Here is a 20,777-nt window from a genome sequence, read left to right as displayed (position 1 = left end):
AAGTGCAAAACTATCTGTACAAGTCAGTGTGGTCAAGCCATTCCACCGGCTCTGCATCAGGAAGATGCAAATATGTCTTGGTGTCATGCACAAATGGCTACCTTCCTGTTTATCTTTGTGTTAAGGCATAAACTAATGCTGCCTCATTTGTCTTCGTGGACTGTTTCCTGTCAACACAAGGGCTATATTTTTAACTTTGCTGTTTTATTTTGCTGTTGATGTGTTAATACAACAGAAATTTGATCCAAATGAATGGTGACTTCATTCTTTTATAGGTGCAAAACCTTCTCCTTGATCCAGTCCTAATATCCACCCGGTATCAGGTTGATGTGTTCATCTGGACTGCTGTGCTAAAGCTAAACCTGGATCGCAAAAGCATCCAGAGTGAGAGGCAAATCCATAACCTTTAAGGGCGGCACAGTCACGCAGCTGGTCGAGCTGCTGCCTCACAGTGCCAGAGTCCCAGGTTCGATCCTGACCTCGGGTGCTGTCTGTGTGGGGTTTGCAAGTTCTCCCTGTGACCACGTGGGTTTCCTACGGGTGCTCCAGTTTCCTCCCACATCCCAAAGAGGGTGTGTAAGTCAATTGGCCTCTGTAAATGTTCCCCAGGTGCCCAATAACAGCCTCCACAGCCATAGGGAGTGGATGAGATAGTGGGATAACATTGAACTAGTGTAAACGGATGACCGATGGTCAGCATGGACTTGGTGGGTCAAAAGGCCTGTTTCCATACAGTTCCTCCAAAACAAAATTCAATGTTGTTCATTCAGTAAGTCATCATTTGCAATTGGTAAGTTTATGGAGGAGCGTAGAGTATAACATGAATGGCAACTGCATCATTCCTCTTTTTCAATTGGCAATAGCTTAATGTGTTTACAAACTTGCATCATGCAATGACACTGCAGCCAGGTTAATAGGAGAGCTGAGCAAGGGTGGGGATGCCTTGCTGACGAAGAAAAGGTTCAGAGCCCTGAAATGTTTCACTCAGATAAAGTTGCTTCTTGCGTACTATGGAGGGCCTGACTCCTAATCTTGGCCAGCCAGTAGGCAGGGAGCAATTGGGGGAACAAGCCAGGTAGAGATTATGAATATCGCAGTGACTCAGATCCCTGGAGGCGAGAGGTTGTGGGGTAGATTTCAGCTGACTCACATTACTTGTGGAAGGCCACCACACGAGAGGCTCTGGGCTTGGAACGGCTTGAGGTTCTACCACCAACAGATCTCTTTGCAACTGCAATTGGAGCATTGGAGACTGGAAGGTGCTCTTGGACGTCTGGGAGCGTGAATTTGTTCCCGAAGGTAAGCGTTATGCTAATTGCGTCAATCTTTAGGGTATATTGAAGCATCTCATTTATCTGCTATGAACTTCCTTCTCAAGGCGAAGAAAGGTGTCAACCCAAATGCTCACCCTCCTTCATTCTTCATTTCTTGCAAGACGTCTTTGGGACCCCTGATGGCAGATGTTATCCAACACAACTCTTCTACTGGAAACATGTTCCAAGAATTATGTGTGAGGTGTGAGAGGGAGATAAGGTTGGGTGGGTAGGGGGCGTTAAATGCTTGCCGGAGGCTCAGTGACTGAGTCTAGGACACTCTAGTGAGTCAACCTGCATTCCTTGTATTTTACTTTGCTCCATCAATAGTTATCAATCACACCCCTTCGCGATCTCTTTCCCTCGATAAAAAAACACATCCGAAGAACACAACTGCTCCCAGTTAATCTTTTCTGTTCTTCCCTCAACTTATTCATATCCTGTACACCATTACCTAAAGACTGCTCCCAATCACCCAGACGTAGTCTCCAAAGAACCAGCCATCTCGGCAGAGTGCCGTGAGATCCACACAGACCTTTATTCAACATAACTCTGAATTCAAGTCTATTACATTTACAGAGTATCAAATCATGTGGATAATGTCAATCCCTCTTCTCCCCTCTCCCATCAGGCAAGAGGTATAGATGTGTGAAAACTCGCACCTCCAGATTCAGGGACAGTTTCTTCCCAGCTGTTTTCAGGCAACTGAACCATCCTATCGCCAACTAGAAAGCAATCCTGAGCTAACATCTACCTCATTGGAGACCCTTAGACTATCTTTAATTGGACTTTACTGGACTTCTAGTTATCTTCCACTAAACTTAAATTCCCTTTATCATGTATCTGTGCACTTTGAATGGTTTGATTGTAATCATGTATTGTGTTTCCGCTGACTGGTTAGCACGCAACAACAGCTTTTCACTGTACCTCGGTACATGTGACAATAAACTAAACTTAACTAACTAATGAACGAACTAACTAACTAACCAACAAACTAACCAACTAACCAACTAACTAACTAATCAGCTAGTGAACCAACGAACTAACTAACCAACTAGTTAACCTGTTAACTAAGTAACCAACCTAACTAATCCAAAATGGGACATAAACCGATATCTTCTGACCAGGCTTCCAGTTACTGACAGAGGGGGTGGACTGACAATTTACTAATTATCCTCTCATTGTAATGTTCTAACCAGGGATAGTGGAATGTGTCTCGAAGGCATCTGAATTAAAATATATTTGTTTAACTTTGTATAAACAGTTACAGTGTGATCTGAAAGAACAATTACAATCGTTTCATCACACATTTATTGAAAGACACACAAAGTTTAATGTTAACATGCAGTCACAAGAGTCTGCAGATGCTGGAATCTTGTGCAAAACTCAAAGAGTTGGTACAGAAGATAGACACAAAAAGCTGGAGTAACTCAGCTGGTCAGACAGCATCTCTGGAGAAAAGGAATAGGTGACATTTCGGTTCAAGACTCTTCTTCAGATTGTGTTTTACTGATGTTTAATGTTATTGTAATGAAGGAGTGATGATTGCAAACCTAATGTAGGCTAATACAAGTGGACACCATAATGGGTTCAAACTATGGGCACTTCAGTGCAGTAAAAAATTGAACAAGGCTCAAGAGGGTTTACAGATTGTGAGAATTGTTTTTCCTCACACAGTAGAGGAGGTCTCTGTAGTTCAATTTCTATCAAAACCAATATACAACGAACCACTGCAAAAGGAGATGGAGTCATTTGGAGATGAAAATGGAAGAAGGTTGAACTGATTATTGAATATTCCAGGGAGCCCACACCCCCTGCTCCTATGGGGAAGTCTGTGGAATTGTATAGTGTACATTGTAACAGCTGACTGAAATACTGGAGACTTCCCAAGTCATTTCTAATGGGCCATAGTCCTGAAAGGGAAAGGTTATCTTCTTGGAAGTTTTACCTTTGTATTTGTTATCTCTTTTACATTTGCTACCGTCCACAATGGTGGAAATTGAAGTTGTGCAGCCCTTAGGGAGGCAAGGTGACGCAGCGGTAGATTAGCTGCCTTGCAGCGCCGGAGTCCCATCGATCCTGACTACGGGTGCTTGTCGTTACGGAGGGAGAGTGCGGGGGGGGGGGGGGGGTGGGAGGTTACAAAGCAGGAAAAGAGAGGTGAGGGCGGGACAAAGTCTGGCAAGTGATAGATGGATACGGGTGAAGGGAGTTGATTCACGGGTGGGTTGAGTAAGTGGCAAAGGCTGAAGGTGTAAAGGAGAAGGGAGATGAGGAGAGAAGTGGAGTGAAATGTAAAGCTGGAGGGAGGGATAAAGGTAGAAGGGCACAGAGGATGTGGGGTGGGTGTGATATTTGATGTGACTCATTCAGGAATAGAGACGTTCAAACTGGAAAGGGGGAGTGTGATGTTTGATGGACTGTGTGGGATGGGAGGACCCGTTGCTCCTCCCGTGCAGCAGGTGGCGCTGCACAGGAGGGGCAACGGGTCCTCCCACCCCACCGTCAAACATCACAGTGGGGGGGGGGGATTAAGGAACATGGGAGGCTCAGAGATGGGAGATGAATATGGGAAGGAGGAGAATGCAGTGTGAGGGGTGGGATGCTGTGGTCTGGAAGGTGCTGCCTGACTTGCAGAGTTCCTCCAGTACTTTGTGTTTTGCTCACGATTCCAGCATTTGCAGTTCCTGGTGCCTCCAATGAACAAAACAGACGAGTGGGATAAATGGGATGGTTTTACCCGAACTGGCACAATGGCTGCATGACCTTCAACATGCGATGATTTTATAATCATTAATTTCAAGTATCAGCCTGCAAATGGCATTGAGCATGTGCCCACTAATATTGCCAGTGCTAATTTCTGAATCTACCTGACATTTAAGTATTTGAAGGGCGAGTCTCACTGCACCAGCAAAGTTTAGTTTAGTTTAGTTTAGTTTAGAGAAACAGGCACTTTTGCCCACTGCGTCCACACTGACCAGCGGTCCCTGCATACTAACACTATCCTACACGCACTAGGGACAAGTTACAATTTTTACAAGAGCCTATTATCCTACAAACTTGTATGTCTTTGGAGTGCGGGAGGAAACCGGAGCACCTGGAGAAAACCCACGCAGGCCACGGGGAGAACGTACAAACTCCGCACAGACAGCACCCGTAGTCAGGATCGAACCCGGGTCTCTGGCGCTGTGAGGCAGCAACTCTACCGCTGCGCCACCAATTCTTTGATTGCAGTGATCTGATGCGTTGTGCTGCAAATACTCACCGTGGCTCCTCCAACAGCATCTCCCAAGCACGTGACCTCTGTCGCCAAGAGATGCGTTGGGAGCACCGCCACCTGCAGGTTCCCCTTCGACTCACGCGCCGCTCTGTTGCGTGAACATAAGGCCCGTCCTTCCACAGGGCTCAGAGTTCGCTGACCAACATCTGCCTTCACCAGACACATTATGCCGCTGCGCAGAAGGCCAGCTCACCACATGTTTCTCAAAGATAATTAGTAATGGGCAATAAATACTGACTCGACCAGTCTGCCCAGATTAGTTTAGTTTAGTTTTAGAGATACAGCGCGGAAGCAGGCCCTTCGGCCCACTGAGTCCGCACCGACCAGCGATCACCGCACACTAACACTATCCTACACACACTAGGTGACAAGTTACAATTGTACCAAGCCAATTAACCTACAAACCTGTACAACTCCACCGCTAAACCACTGTGCTGCCAACGATCTCGAAGAGACATTTTTTAAATCCTATTCTACAAGATGAAGATTTTCACATGATCTTATTGAATTGTGAAGCAGGCAAGGGGGACAGAATGGCTACACCTGCTTCTAATTCAAAGGCACAATTGTGCTGTTATCTAAACACAGGAAAGGAGGAAAGTTGCAGTGAAATACAGCTTTCAATATGTTTTGGAGCAGTGCTTTATTTGTGACCAGTAGGGCGTTCTGGATCTTCTCAAAAGTTAAAATCTAGATTGATGTAAACCAGCCGAAACCAAAGCGTGAACTGTTACAAGCATATCGGCTCCTTTCTGTCCACATAAACAGCATTGTTTTGGAATAATTTTGCCACATTGATATTTGAGTTGTGTCTCTGTTGGGGCCTGGTCTGACCATTCCTGGTACCACACTGCCCTCCTGTGGCCAGGCTATGAACAGATTCAAGTCTGCAATCTGTTACTGCCAGACAGGCATTTGGAGTGATTAGTAACATTGCCCTAAACTTGCATTCTTAACAGTTAAAGAATTTGCACTAGTTTTGTACTTTAGTGACCATTATCAACAAATTTGGATGGGGGAGAGACAGCGTGTATGCTTCACAAGATTTATGAAACTAGTATTGATCTTGGTATTAGAACATAAAATATTGAACGTAGAACAGGAATAGGCCCTTTGGCCCTCAATGTCTGTGCCAAACATGATGTCCAGATAAACTAATCACATCTATATTGATATTGATTCATTATTGTCATGTGTACCAACATTCTGTGAAAAACTGCGTGATACCCAGTCAAATCATGAGTGCTATCAAGCTATGCACAAATACAACAGGTAGTGCAATGAGAAAAATTCCAGAGTGCAGAACATATTTTCATGGTGTTAGAATTTACAGCAAAGAAAAAAAAATTATATTTGAATTGTTTAATAATCACTTGAAAGAGGTGTGTTTATTGTTGAAGGTGTCTGAATCGAAATAGACTGCATTTTACTGCAACATTCCTTCCTTCCTGTATTTACCTAATGACACAATTGTGCATTTGACTCAGAAGCACAAATGTAGGCCACTCTGCCCCTCGAGCTACCTCTATCCTTCAATAGGATCTGACCTCAACTAAATTTCCATCTACCTCTGGTAATCTTACACCACACTGCTTGTCAAGAATCATTTTGATTCTGATGGAAAAAAATACTTGAAGACTACTTCCACTGCCCTTCAAGGACAGAGATTCAGAGACTCATAATCTTCTGACTTGTGCAAAAGTGTAAGCATATTGTAGCAAAATCCAAGGATTCAATGTGAACATCACCCGTCAAAATTATTGAGGTTGTTTGTTGCTGAATTAACCATTAATATTGTACCATACTGGTAGCGGGTAGAGCTGCTGCCTCACAGTGCCAGAGACCTGGGTTCTATCCTGATCTCCGATGCTGTCTGTGCGGAGTTTACACGTTCTCGCTGTGACCACGTGGGTCTACTCCCATGTCCAGGGTTTGTAGGTTAATTGGCCCCTGTAAATTGTCCCTCGTGTGCAGGGAGTGGATGAAAAAGTGGGATAACTGAGAACGAGTGTGAACGGTGACCTCAGTGGGCCAAAGGGCTGTTTCCATGCAGTGAATCTAAAATGAACTAAAGTTTCAGAATACTAAATCTGACAATATGGTTCAAATGCTTCCTTGGGGAAGAAAGTTTCTGAAAAGAAATACATGTTTTTTTGTTTCTGAATATTCAGTAATGAATCTTTGAAATCAATTAAAATCGCTTTACAAATTTGGATGATGATTCATAAAGATATTTAATTTAGCAACACATTATTTCATTTATTCATCATCAAAACATTCTGTTTTGGAGCAAATCAACTTGGTGTACTGTGAACTAAAACACAAAACTTTAGATGCGCATGAGACACACTACAATGGGTCACTAGCATAAGCGTGATTTATCAGGATATTCAGCATTAGATCCATTGATCCATCCATGGAGTCACACAGCATGGAAACAGGCCCTTCAGCCCATCTAGCCAACCATCGATTATCCGTTCTATGTTATCCCACTTTCTCATCCACTCCACACAATTTACAGAAGCCAATTAACCTATAAACCTGCACGTCTTTGGGATGTGGGACAAAACCCGAGCTCCCGAAGTAAACCCAAGGGAGAACGTGCAAACTCCACACATGCAGCATCCGAGGTCAGGATTGAACCTCGGCCTCTGGCTCTGTGATGCAGCGGCTCTACCCGCTGTGGCCAATTCATAATCTTGTGGCCTTTTAAATTGGAACATCTCATCTCTGGGAATACTTGGAGAATATAAGGTCAGAAGCTCATAAGTGATAGGAGTAGAATTAGGCCATTCGGCCCATCAAGTCTACTCCACCATTCAAACATGGCTGATTGATCTCTCCCTCCTAACGATAGGTAAACCACACACCAGCATAATATAGTGGAGCGTTCAGACTGAAAACATGACACTATACCACTGCCGACACTCTGCAGTGCTGCAAAGAGCATCTACCAGACAGGGGACACTGCAGTACATTGTATGTCCAGATAATCTGAAACATGGAACATGATAAAGGTCACAGAACATCAGGGAACTTGTCATCTTGATAACAAAATATGGGCAGAGAGCAACAGACATTGGACCTTTGTACTCTAGGTCAGGGCCCGTCTGTATCAGGGCAATTGGTGAGGGACCTCTTGTTCTTAAGACATTTAGTTTCAAAAACCTGCCTCAAGAAAAAAAAGATCTACCATCATTTTGGAAAAGCTAAATAACATGTAATTGGCATGAGTTAATATTTCCCAAGAAACCTGGTATCATAATACAACATAGGGCATTCTGTCTGACTTAGTTAAAAGGTAAACTCCAACTACTGGAGGAACTCAGCGGGTCAGGCTGGGAGGGGAATGGGCAGACGATGTTTCGGGTTGGGAAAAAAGCCGCTTGTCCTCCTGCGCTCCAAGGAGCAAAACCCGAGCCTGCTCAACCTCTCCTTATAGCTCGGTCCCTCGAATCCTGGCAACAACTTGGCAAATCTTCTCTGGACCCTTTCAAGCTCGTCAACATCTTTCCTGTAACACAGTGACCAAAATTGAACACAATGCTCTGAATGTGCCAACGTCACCAACGTCTTATACAACTGCAACATGACCTCCCAACTGGCGAGAAGGAAGTTTTCCTTTTTATTGGTAGGCTCCACAAATCTGGTTCTGGCTGAGCTGGGAGGATGTAGCTGGGTTTACTCAGCTGAAGCGGGTTAATTGGGTCAAGTTAGACACTGCAGTAGATATTCAAGGCTTCTTTCATCGAACCTCCCAAATCCACAACTTTTGCCATCTGGAAGGACTGAATTTGGACAGGAACGTTCAAGTTCCCTGACAATCCGCACACCCTTCTGAGCTTGATACACATCCCCCTAGCTTCAGTGTCACTGCATCAGGTGCTGAACCTATTTATTGGGCACTGCTGTAGGATATCCTCAACACAATGGCCACAGAGGCTCAAAGAAATGACCTGCTTCACCTTCTACAGGGAAACCAAATGCCACCCCTTCCAATGATCCCCATAAACCAAGAATGGAAATATTTACAAAGTACATCCGACTTGCGATGATTATCTTTGGGGAACATCAAAAAGGATTGATAGTGGCTGCTTGACACCATGTGGAAGAGTTAAAGATGAAATCTAGCTTCCTTGTTTAATCCTGAGTCACTTCAGTTGATTAAACATCCACTGATTTGATAACTGTGCCTGATTATGAAGGGCACAGTTATGGAAATATTAGCTGAGCTGATTCTAATAAACATCACCTCAGGTTTGGGGGTATTGGGAGAGTATGAGGTGCTACTGTAGTTACCTGTGCCAAGTTATCGCAGGTTGCAGGCTTTTCAATATACTTTCGCAAACTTGGTCCTGGTTAATGAAAAGATCGCTGGAGAACATGACCTTTGGGTTGGGACCCTTCTTCAAACCCATTTGCTGTATTTTACTGTCATTGATTGCAAGTAGGTTCACATCTGGTTTAAGTTCAGTGTTGGACAAAAACATTTAATGGCAGTTTGTGCTCTGATACACACCACTGGTGTAGAGTTGGAACTTCACCCATCTCTCAACATCCCTCCCTTCATTTAAAACATACCTTACATCACCTTTCAATCTGTTCCCAATTGTTCCCCATGACATGAAGTCATAGAGTGATACAGTGTGGAAACAGGCCCTTCAGTCCAACTTGCCCACACCGGCCAACAATGTCCCAGCTACCCTAGTCCCACCAGCCCGAGTTTGGTCCATATCCCACCAAACCTGTCCATGTGCCTGTCTAACTGTTTCTTAAATGTTGGGATAGTCCCTGCCTCAACTATATCCTCTGGCAGCTCGTTCCACCCACCCACCACCCTTTGTGTGAAAAAGTTACCCCTCATATTCCTATTAAATCTTTTCCACTTCAGCTTAAACCTATGTCCTCTGGTCCTCGATTCGCCTATTCTGGGCAAGAGACTCTGTGCATCTACCCGATCTATTATAAGATCACCCCCTCATCCTCCTGTGCTCCATGGAATAGAGACCCAGCCTACTCAACCTTTCCCTATACCTCAGACCCTCTAATCCTGGCAACATCCTCATAAATCTTCTCTGTACCCTTTCCAGCTTGACAACATCTTTCCTATAACATGGAGCCCAGTACCGAACACAATACTCTAAATGCGATCCTCATGCGCTCCAAGGAATAGAGTCCCAGCCTACTCAACCTCTCCCTATAGCTCAGACCTTCCAGTCTGAGAGGTACAAATTTTATTTGATGACATTCCTGCAGTAGTTTACTGTGTTGAAGGCATGATTACAAATGTGAGATGTTACTATAATCAGAGTATATTCACTTTTACATATTTATATTTTAGGACATGTCATCGAACTCTGTATAAGAGTGCAGAAGGATAACGATAATAAGTTGGTGTACGTTTAGGAAGCGAGCAACATGGCACACAGTAGATCCTACGATCTCCAGGTGGTAAGTAAATGCAGGATTGATCAGTCTAATAAAAGGCACATTCAAGACATTCACAAAAATAAGATGCAATGATCTGGCATTTGAAATGAGAATGACCAAGTGTCTTTAAAGAAACACCTGAGAACTTCTTCCATGCAGTTTGCATTCTACTGAGGACCAATATCTAAGGTAATGTCCTGCACATGTCCCTGCCACATGCTGGACTAGAGGATATGTTGAGGAGGAGGAGAGATGTGAGGGGGATAAGGTTGGACCATGCCTCAACCTCTATGGTTTCAGCCGAGCCACTGACTGTCAGCTCCACGACCATACAGTAAGTCCTCTTTACAATGGGCCATGGAGGGGGAATGGTGTCCATTATTGTCGATTGTCCACTATAACTGAGTAAGGTATTATCATTGTTTGTAACAAAGAAAGGCAGATGATGGTTAATACACAAAAGGACACAAAAGTGTTGGAGCAACTCAATGGGTTGGGCAACATCTTCGGAGAACATGGATCAATGATGTCAGGACCCTTCTTCAGACTGATTCAGTTTGCTGAGTTACTCCAGCACTTTGTGTCGTTTCACCTGATAAACCCGGCAGCGATGCCATTGGTCTGCACCAGCGATCCTTTCTTCACTGGTCGATGAGGCTGTTGTTGCAGCTCACGTTGTAGCCCCCAACAAGTTGCACTTTCTTCAGGCCACCGCCATTGACGGGACATGTTTAGACGCTGTGGACTCGCTCTGTCCCACCCATCACTCTGTCCGCTCCCCCGCTGGCTTCCCCTCCTTCCCCCCCGCAGTCGGTGGCATCTTCCACTGTGGAGGGGGAGGAGGCGGCACTGGAGTGGGGCAGAGGCCGAGTGGACAACGCGGCAGCCTGTGAGAGGGGAGCGAGCCCCATGGTGGCTGCAATGCCCGTCCCGTTGGTGGCAGCGGCCTGAAGAAAGCGCTGCCCCCCCCCCCCGGGGCTACAACGTGAGCCGCAACGACAGTCACGTGAACTGGATCCTGTGGCGGGTGAAGAAGGGCTCACTGGTGGACCTTGCAACCCGACGTGGTGTCAGAGGCATCGGCTGGGTAGATGGTGCGAGCCGGCGTGGCTCAGCAGGTCCGTCCGTTATAACCAATATCCGTTATAAAGGGGTCCAGTAAAACAAGGGTTTACTGTATTACAATAATGGCCAACATTGTCTCCTTCACGGTGATCACAACAAGCACACCCGTCCCCTCTGGTTACTGCCTGGCCATCATGACGTGCACCATCTCAGTGTGTAGGAGGTCCATCAGTGAGAGATGTGGAGCCTGTTTGAACCATGCAGTCGGCACGGTTGGAAAGCCCCCAGTGTGCTCAGCTTGTGTGACTGGTGAAACAGTGGTGTGGAAGAGTGTATGAATGTTAGGCATGACCCTTAACTGATGGAGAGTGTCAGTGATTGAGCAGTGGTGGTGTGGTGAATTCAGATGTGACTGAGGCTAATGCCGCATATAGAAGAATACATTCACTGACCTCGCCTGCCCTGGTAAGGTCATTAAACCTTGCAAAGTCTCATATCCTTGATGCTTGATTTGTAGCACAGATCTCACTGTCTATTTACTCCCACTGCGCATTCAGTCTGAAGAAGGGTCTCGCCCCGAAACATCACCCATTCCTCTCCAGAGGTGCTGCCTGTCCCGCTGAGTTACTCCAGCATTCTGTGTCGACCACATAGTCTTATATCTGGAAACTTTCTGTACCGCCTGCAGACACAGTATACGTCCTTCTTTCCACTTCCCTGATTCCGATCCCACCCCCCAACCCCCCCCCCCCCCCCCTCCCACCACCACCGCATTATCCAAGAATATGGGAATCCATTCCCTCCTGTGTTGTACTGCACCTCATTGTTTCCCAGGTTTAGTTTTTTGAGCTTAGTTTACAGATACAGCATGGAAACAGGCTCCTTCAGCCCATCGAGTCCGTGCCGATCAGCGATCACCCCGTACACAAACACTATATCACACACTAGGGATAATTTACAATCTTTACCAATTAACCTTCAAATATACACATCTTTGGAATGTGGGAGGAAACCGGAGCACCCGGGGAAACCCATGTGGTTAGGGGGAGAACGTGCAAACTCCGTACAGACAGTCAAAGAACATGTAAACTCTGTATAGGTAGTCGGGATCGAACCCAGGTCTCTGGCGCTGTAAGGCAGCAGCTCTACCGTGCCTCCCCAAGGTTAGACTCAATCAATCCGTGCATGACCAGAGTCCAGGTCCTGCCTGGCTCTAAATGGTATTGGCCGTTCCTGATATTGCTCCACTCTTGACACATCCAGTCAATAAACTGCACAGTTAGCACAGACGGTGTTGTGAAGCCATTCCATTGTATCAGTGGCAAAATTGTTCACTGTGAACCCCTCTCCCAAATGGGGATATCCAAATACACACTTGGCCAATAAACTTATTCATTCATTCATTCATTCATTCATTCATTCATTCATTCATTCATTCATTCAAATCCTTCCCTCCTCAAAATGGACTGTGCTTTCCTGCCAGCTTTTGGAACCAGCTTTGTAGGCATTGTCAACCCACAGGTGTTAGGTTCAAATAGGCACACCTCACATGAGATAACTGGCCACTTGTACAAATTACACCAATATGTAACATTCACAAGAGCGCAAGAAAGGTGAAAATCAGAATATTTCAGCGTGGGAGCGCGACCTTTCTGAGCTCTGCTTCCAAAGTTTAGTGTTGCTGATCACGAGTGGCTGAGAAGAACTATTCCCTCGATGGTTGCCTTAATATTTCAAGCCTTCAACTCTGCAGATTTATAAGATGTCCGACTAAAACAAACCTTTAATAATGGTCTTACCACTATGCTGATTATGTCATCATTACTGAGGAAAATTGAATCATGTATGATGACATCAAATTACCACAAACCACCACTTTGGGATATTAGTTTAGTTTAGTTTACTATTGTCGCCTGTACCGAGAAAAGCTTTTCTTGGTGTGTGCAATCCTGTCAGCGAAAAGACTACACATGATTACAATCACAGTGTACAGATACAGGCTAAAGGGAATTACATGTAGAAGGAACAAGTTATTAAAATAATTAACCTGTCAACCAAACTGTAAATCGTCTGTAAAATAAAACAAGGCTAATATCAATGTTTTTTGATGAATTATTGAACTGAAGCTCCACTATTAGAGGAGTGAGATTAGATGCTAGAAGCAAGTAACCTGGTCCAATTTCTTGCGGACGGAACGAGAATATCAAAATCTCTCTTGATGTATTTAATGCACGAGGCAAACTATTTTCTTTTGTTGGGGGATTGTTGATGGATAATGAACTTCTTCACTCTTCACTCATCCGATCTTCAATGCCCAATGTCTCTCCACCTCTGCCACTCTGTACAATAAGAGATGTTCGTTGTTTCACTTAAGGCCAAAGAGGACCCTTCCTCACACAGAGGCATTCAGGGTTACTTCAGTGATGAAGAGGCAGATGACTTGAACAGATCTCTGGATGTGACGAGTTATGAGGATGTTGACTTTGAAACGGAAGAGACTAAATTGAATGATGATAATTTTAATTGTGAGTAGAAATACAAAAATCTATTAAATCATTTTCAAAGTACAAAATAATGGGCTCAATCCAATTTGTTAACACTTAACACAAAAAGATAATGTTACCACTAGTTGATACAGATAGGAGAAAAATTTCAATAAAATTGAATAAAAGATGAAGCAAATGTTATGTATTCAGAAGAAAGCAACAACATGTTGGTCAAACCTTTCCCCAAAGCCAATAGATGATTAATAAGAATGTTGGAAAAACGGTCTCTTTCAGCTGAAAGTCTTGCCCACATCCAGTAGTTGCTGTCATTTACAAGTTCAAGCTCTGATAGACAGGGTCACTGGGTTCAGACTGCAGGGAAGACAGTGCAATGAGTTTGGATTCAGGGAGTGAAGGCTCAAAGATTTCAGATCTAAAAATGAGGGTCACTGAGTTCTGACTTCAGGACTGAGGATTCCCCGAGTTCAAATTGTAGGCGTGAGATTTCATTTCCGTCAGTTCAGACTCCAGGTGTGAGAGTTCAATGAGTTTAGACTCCAGGGTTGAAAGGTTATTGAGTTCAGACTCCAGGATTGAAAGGTTATTGAGTTCAGACTCCAGGGTTGAAAGGTTATTGAGTTCAGACTCCAGGCTTGAAAGGTTATTGAGTTCAGACTCCAGGCTTGAGAATTCAGTGACGGTTCCATGAATTGAGACTTCAGGAATGAAGGTTGATGAGCTCAGAGTCCAGGAGTAAGGATCAAAGAGTTAAATGCCAAGAATAATTAGGAATAATTCCAAGTCATTGACTTTAGATATCAGCAGTAAGGGTGTAGCAGGTTCAATTGCAGTCACTCAATGAGTCTAAGAGCGAAGAGTTGATTGATTCTGACCCTAAAGCTATTGCAAGTTAGCTAGATTTCAGAAAGAAGAAGTTTTTGCTGCAAATATGTCAGGCTATGGTTCCGGCACGCCTGGAGTATTGCATACAGTTTTGTTCTCCTTATCTTAGCAAAAAACAATATATATTTGACTGAACAAGGACTCAACTGGACTTGTTCCTGGGAAGAAAAAGGTTATTAGATGAAGAGAAATCGCAGAGGGTTGTCCAGAAACATATAAAATTCTTAAGGGGTTGGAGAGGCTAGATGCGGGAAGATTGTTCCCGATGTTGGGGGAGTCCAGAACTAGGGGTTACAGCTTAAGGATAAGGGGGAAGTCTTTTAGGACCGAGATGAGAAAACATTTCTTCACACAGAGAGTGGTGAGTCTGTGGAATTCTCTGCCACAGAAGGTAGTTGAGGCCAGTTCATTGGCTATATTTAAGAGGGAGTTAGATGTGGCCCTTTTTGCTAAAGGGATCAGGGGGTATGGAGAGAAGGCAGGTACAGGTTACTGAGCTGGATGATCAGCCATGATCATATTGAATGGCGGTGCAGGCTCGAAGGGCCGAATGGCCTACTCTGCACCTATTTTCTATGTTTCTATGTTTCTATGTCCATAACTTGTTGGGGTTTAAAAGAGTAAAAGCAGATATGAGTCTGCTTGGTGGATTTATTCACTGAGGGCTTGTTGCCTTTGGTCAACGGCCCTGGAAGCTGGAGGTGTAGTCTCTGGAGAAGAAATTAATGTTTGTTACCAAGACAAAATGAAATGTCTTCATTCTGAGGACTATGTTTCTTTGGAACCGTCTTCTCTGGAGACTCTGGATACCTAAGCCTGAAATCCCTGGATTTGTGGATTCTAATGGAATCAGAGAATTATAAGGCTAGAATGGGAAAGTGGACTTGAAATATTAAGGAAAATCAGGTGTAATTTTGCTGAAAAGTGCAGCAAACTCGAGAAACTGAGTTGTCTATATCAGTGTTGTCTATTTCTGAGGATTCAGGAAATTCTGATTCCAGACTAAGGTACAGAGAAATTTGGAAAAGCATTGATAGTCACAGAATCCAGGAGAGAGGTGAGAACAACAAATTGCAAGATGGAGAAACCTTTACACTCCACGATCTGGAAGTTTGACCCTGAGGCATTGATAGACAAATATCTAATGACCTTTTATCTAAGCTCTAATCGTAACCAACAATGTTCTCCTTGGTTCCATGCAGTTACATTTATAAAAATAGTCTCAAAGAAGTCAATTAAAATAGGTTTCTCGGAATTTACATTGATGAGGTTAATTGAACAACACAATTTAGTGCATCCTTGTTAATGTTCCTTTCAAACAATCTCTCGCAGACCTCAGCGATTCATTTGCCCGCAGTCCCCACGCGCCCTCCTCCAATAGTCAGGAAGAGAAGACAGAACGCGGGGATCAGGTAAAGAGCTTGGCTGCTCTGTGTCCCAGAGTGTGTTCTTGGCTGATTCATCACCTCTCTGCCACTGCCCTACTTCCACTTGTTCTCAATATACCTGGACAGCACGGACTGCATTTACCTGCTGCAAAAGTGTCGGTTTACCTTTGGTGCATGCAACGAAGCAAACACCATGATTAGTCAAAATCTCACAAATCACGGAATTCAAGAGAAACAGAACCAAAGTTAGACACAAAAAGCTGGGGTAACTCAGGGGGACAGGCAGCATCTCTGAAGAGGAGGAATGAGTGATGTTTCGGGTCAAGGCCTTTCTTCAGTCTGAAGAGGGTCTGGGCCCGAAACGTCACCCATTCCTTCTCTTCAGAGATGCTGCCTGACCCGTTGAGTTACTCCAGCTTTTTGTGTCTATCTTCGATTTAAACTAGCATCTGCAGTTCCTTCCTACACGAAACAGAACCAAAGTTATTTTATGACGAAACTAAGGTTAGCAAGTAATCAAATGGTTCCAGGTAGCTGTGTACTGTGCGCTCTTAGAGAGAAAAATGTTTCTTTCCAAAGATCACTTCTTTGAGAGCAGTGTCAAGCAATTAAGATGAACATTAGTTCTTAGGGGGGTTTTTTTCCTTCCCTTAATACTCCATCCTCATTTTAAATGATTTCACACACTGCCAAAAAAATGGCAAGGAACAAGACTGAATGTTCTGACCAAATATCTCAACAGATATTATGGCATGGCACTTTGGGTCAACATAAGTGGAATTCGGAACAAGAGTAGAAAGATAGATCAATTAGTCTCAACTTCCACCTGATTAAACTTGGGCAGTATTCACAGAAATTTATCAAAGGGGATAAATAAATGTGAGAAAATCTGTAATATTATAGAAAGATCATATGTACCTTTTAGAAGATGTAATCCAGATAGTTCATGATTTTTTTTTTAAACTGCAGATGCAGGAAATCTGAAATAGAAACAGCAAATGCTGGAAACAACTCAGCAGACCAGTTGGAACCAGTCCTGCTGAGATCTTCAACATGTTCTACCTGTGGTGTGACCAGTCATTATTTAATTCTCTATATTCTTATTCTTATCTCTAAATTCAAAAGGTTCTCTTGTTCGTTCCAAAGACGTACAGGTATGTAGGTTAATTGGCTGGGCAAATGTAAAAATTGTCCCTAGTGGGTGTAGGATAGAGTTAATGTGCGGGGATCGCTGGGCGGCGCGGACCCGGTGGGCCGAAGGGCCTGTTTCTGCGCTGTATCTCTAAAAAATAAATTTAAAAATCACTTTGTATTACTTTACCTTAATCTGTTTTGTTTCTTTAGTTTTGTTTAGTTTAGATTAGTTTAGAGGTACTGTGTGGAAACAGGCCCATCAGCTCACTAAGTCAATGATCACCCATAAACTAGTTCTATCTTACACACGACGGACAATTTACTGAGGCCGATTGATCTACAAACCTGCAGATCTTTGGAATGTGGGAGTAAACCGGAGCACCCGGAGAAAACCCACGTGGTTACAGGGAGCATGTACAAACTCCATACAGACATCACCAGTTAATCAGGATCGAACTCGGGTCTCCGGCACTGTAAGGCAGCAACTCTACTGCTGCTCAACTGTGCTAGTCTCTAAGCATCTTTCTGTTCCCTGTCCTCCAGACTTACCTGCTTATCTGTTGCCCAAAGTAGACACAAAATGTTGGAGTAACTCAGTAGGACAGACAGCATCTCTGGAGAGAAGGAATGGGTGACGTTTCAGGTCAAGACCCTTCAAGGTATATCTGTTGCCCCAGCTCCTTTTGAAAATATACAAGCCTTACGCCTCAACCAACCATTGCGGTAGATGCATCCACTTCAGCCACTTTCCAAACTCAGGTCTATCTTCTTACTTTCTTACTAGATTTATTTGTAAGCATCTTGTACGAGTTGAATGACTGGAATATAATTTTAAGCTGCAAAACCGTGTGGGTTTGGGCTGGAGGGGTTAGAAGCAGAGGAATTTATACTCTTCCAGTTCATCAATTTGACCACTTTTTGTTGATTGTCAATTTCAAAATCAATTAGTGGCAGTGACGTGACCTTTGCAGTTTAGTCGTGGGCTCATGTATTTCATTAGTTTTTAAAAAAACCTAAACTAAACATTCTGTCACTGAATGTCCACAGCCCCCACTTGTAACGGTGGCATGGTGGCGCAGCGGTAGAGTTGCTGCCTTACAGCGAATGCAGCGCCGGAGACTCAGGTTCGATCCTGACTACGGGCGCCGTCTGTACGGAGTTTGTACGTTCTCCCCGTGACCTGCGTGGGTTTTCTCCGAGATCTTCGGTTTCCTCCCACACTCCAAAGACGTACAGGTATGTAGGTTAATTGGCTGGGCAAATGTAAAAATAAATTGTCCCTAGTGTGTGTAGGATAGTGTTAATGTGCGGGGATCGCTGGGCGGTGCGGACCCGGTGGGCCGAAGGGCCTGTTTCCGCGCTGTGTCTCTAAAAATCTAAAATCTAAAGGCCAAGCATATTGAGGGTCTATTGAAGTCCTCCACAGCTAATCAATGGAGACCCCCCTCTACTTCTTTACTCCTTCACCTTGTTCTCTGGAGGGGAAGGAAGAGAGATGTGAGTAACTGCGCTGGATGGATGGGAAGCAAATGTTGAGTTGACGTGTGAGAGAGAGGCGTGACGTTGTGTACGGGTGAATGTCAATGTCGGATGAGCAAATGAGGATTTGAGGAAGTCAAGTCAAGTCAAGTCAACTTTATTTGTCACATACATATACAAGATGTGCAGTGAAATGAAAGTGGCAATGCCTGCAGATTGTGCTAAACTACAAAACAGAATAGAAAAAAATTTTAACACAAAAAATAAATGAATACGGTAAATTAAATTAGTCCCTGGTGATATGAGAGTTAACAGTCCTGATGGCCTGTGGGAAGAAACTCCGTCTCTTCCTCAGTTTTCACAGCGTGACAGCGGAGGCGTTTGCCTGACTGTAGCAGCTGGAACAGTCCGTTGCTGGGGTGGCAGGGGTCCCCCATAACGTTGCTGGCTCTGGATCTGCACCTCCTGATGTATAGGTCCTGCAGGGGACCTAGGTACTTACGAGGATGGGGTGGGCGCTGTTTGGGAGCGATGTGCTGGAGTAGGATTGAGAAGGTTGAGGTGACATGTTCATCAGGGTGTGGTGTGCACACTTATCTTCATTCCCACTCAACCTACCTCGTTAAGTTATTTGGATGAAGGAACTGCAGATACTGGTTTACAGAAAAATACTCAAAGTGCTGGAATAACTCAACGAGTCAGGCTGCATCTCAGCAATGATTTTATCATTAAATTATTCTGCATTGAAACAACATGCCCTGCTGTGATACCCCCCCCCCTCCCTCACCAGGGTACTTTCTTCTGCAACCACAGAAGATGCAACACCTGTCCTTAAACCCTCTACTCCATCCAGGGACCCCAATGGTCCTTCCAGGTGAGGCAGAGATTCACATGCACCTCTTCAAACCTCATCTACAGTATCCAGGTGTTCCAGATGTGAGCTTCTGTACAGAAGTGAAACCAAGAGTAGACTCACCGACCGTTTCGCTGAACACTAACGCTTGGCCAAGGCCTAGTGGATCTCCCAGTTGCCAACCATTTCAACTCCCCTCCCCATTCACGTACTGACCTTTCTGTCCTGTTCGGTCCTCCACTGCAATTTTGAGGAATAGATCCTCATATTTTGCTTGGGTAGCTTACAAACAAACCGTACGAACATCGAATTCTCCAATTTTACGTAATTAAACATTATTTCCTTTGTCCTGTATCTGTACACTGTGGGCGGCTTCATTGTCATCATGTATAGTCTTTTCGCGGGCTGGATAACACTCAACATTTCACTGCACCTCGCTCGGTACACGTGACAATAATAAACTAAACTAAATCTCACCCACCCAGTCCAACCTACTTACAATGTTAACCTCATTCAGACCCTTTCTACATTTTCTCACACAGTCACGCTGTCTCCGTCCATTAACCATCCACCTTTACCATGACAATATCATGATCCATGACTACATACTGCAGTAAAGTGAGGGAGCATTTGCTGGTTCTCCTGGTGACTCTGTTACCAAACAGCATACTTTTGATAAGTAATCTCCGGGCAAAGGTATCGCGACTGGTCCATGCAAAGTCACCAAGGTTTGCATCGTCCAAGACAAAGTGGAGACATTGAGCATCTGAAGAAAATACGGTCATTTGTCACACTAAGTGCAGAAGTAAAAAGAGTTGGATGCATAGCTAATGAACGCAGATTGATAGAACCTTCTTCAACTAATCTCCCAAAAACACTTGGGTAGCAATGATGCGTTATTAATTAATACATGTATCTTCTTCTTCTCCCCTCAGGCAATCTCTCAAGATCAAGAGTGATTAATATCCACTCCAGTTTTGTGGGTTCTGAGGTGGTTAAGGAGGGCAATGTGGGTACTGTAGACTCTTCAGTAGGTGAGCTGATGGTGGCTGATGGAGCAGATGGTTGGATAGTTTTTGAGGTGGGGCACTTCTTCTGCAGGACTTCAGGTATGCTCTTGAAGCATGGACTTGCAGTTCTCACTTCCACCTGAATGCTCCTACACCACGTTGAATGGTCATGAGCTAGAGGTCCCCAGGAGTCAGTGGGATGTTGCAGTTCTTCAAGGGGACTTTGAGCCCGTCCTTGAATCCTTGTACACTGTCCATGTACACTGTCTCACCATGGCGGCGCTCAGAATAGAGTGTCTGTTTCAGACGTCTGGTGTTGACTGTTTGAATGGCATGTCCTGCCCAATGTAGCTGACCAAGTCTTACTGGGTCATCAATACCTGGCATATTGGCCTGAGAGAGGATACCTTTCCTTCCTCTGAATTTGGAGGACTTT

The 20,777-nt window shown here is 44.3% G+C and overlaps 1 protein-coding gene across 2 annotated transcripts in view; it reads left to right on the top strand.

Moving 5' to 3' along the window:
- The first annotated feature begins 1,054 nt into the window (after nucleotides 1-1,054).
- LOC144607774 (anion exchange protein 2-like) overlaps nucleotides 1,055-20,777 on the top strand; it is a 56,349-nt gene continuing 36,626 nt past the window's right edge. The window contains exons 1-4 of one of the 2 annotated variants that reach the window (XM_078424833.1): nucleotides 1,055-1,299; nucleotides 9,935-10,044; nucleotides 13,463-13,613; nucleotides 15,810-15,889. In XM_078424833.1, the coding sequence (XP_078280959.1) occupies nucleotides 10,012-10,044; nucleotides 13,463-13,613; nucleotides 15,810-15,889 (264 nt within the window). In that variant the 5' untranslated portion in view covers nucleotides 1,055-1,299; nucleotides 9,935-10,011. The remainder of the gene's footprint in view (nucleotides 1,300-9,934; nucleotides 10,045-13,462; nucleotides 13,614-15,809; nucleotides 15,890-20,777) is intronic. The other variant, XM_078424834.1, reaches the window with a different exon arrangement.

The sequence above is a fragment of the Rhinoraja longicauda genome, chromosome 29, assembly GCF_053455715.1.
Source record: "Rhinoraja longicauda isolate Sanriku21f chromosome 29, sRhiLon1.1, whole genome shotgun sequence".
NCBI lineage: Eukaryota > Metazoa > Chordata > Chondrichthyes > Rajiformes > Arhynchobatidae > Rhinoraja > Rhinoraja longicauda.
This window is presented reverse-complemented; position numbering and strand designations above follow the sequence as displayed.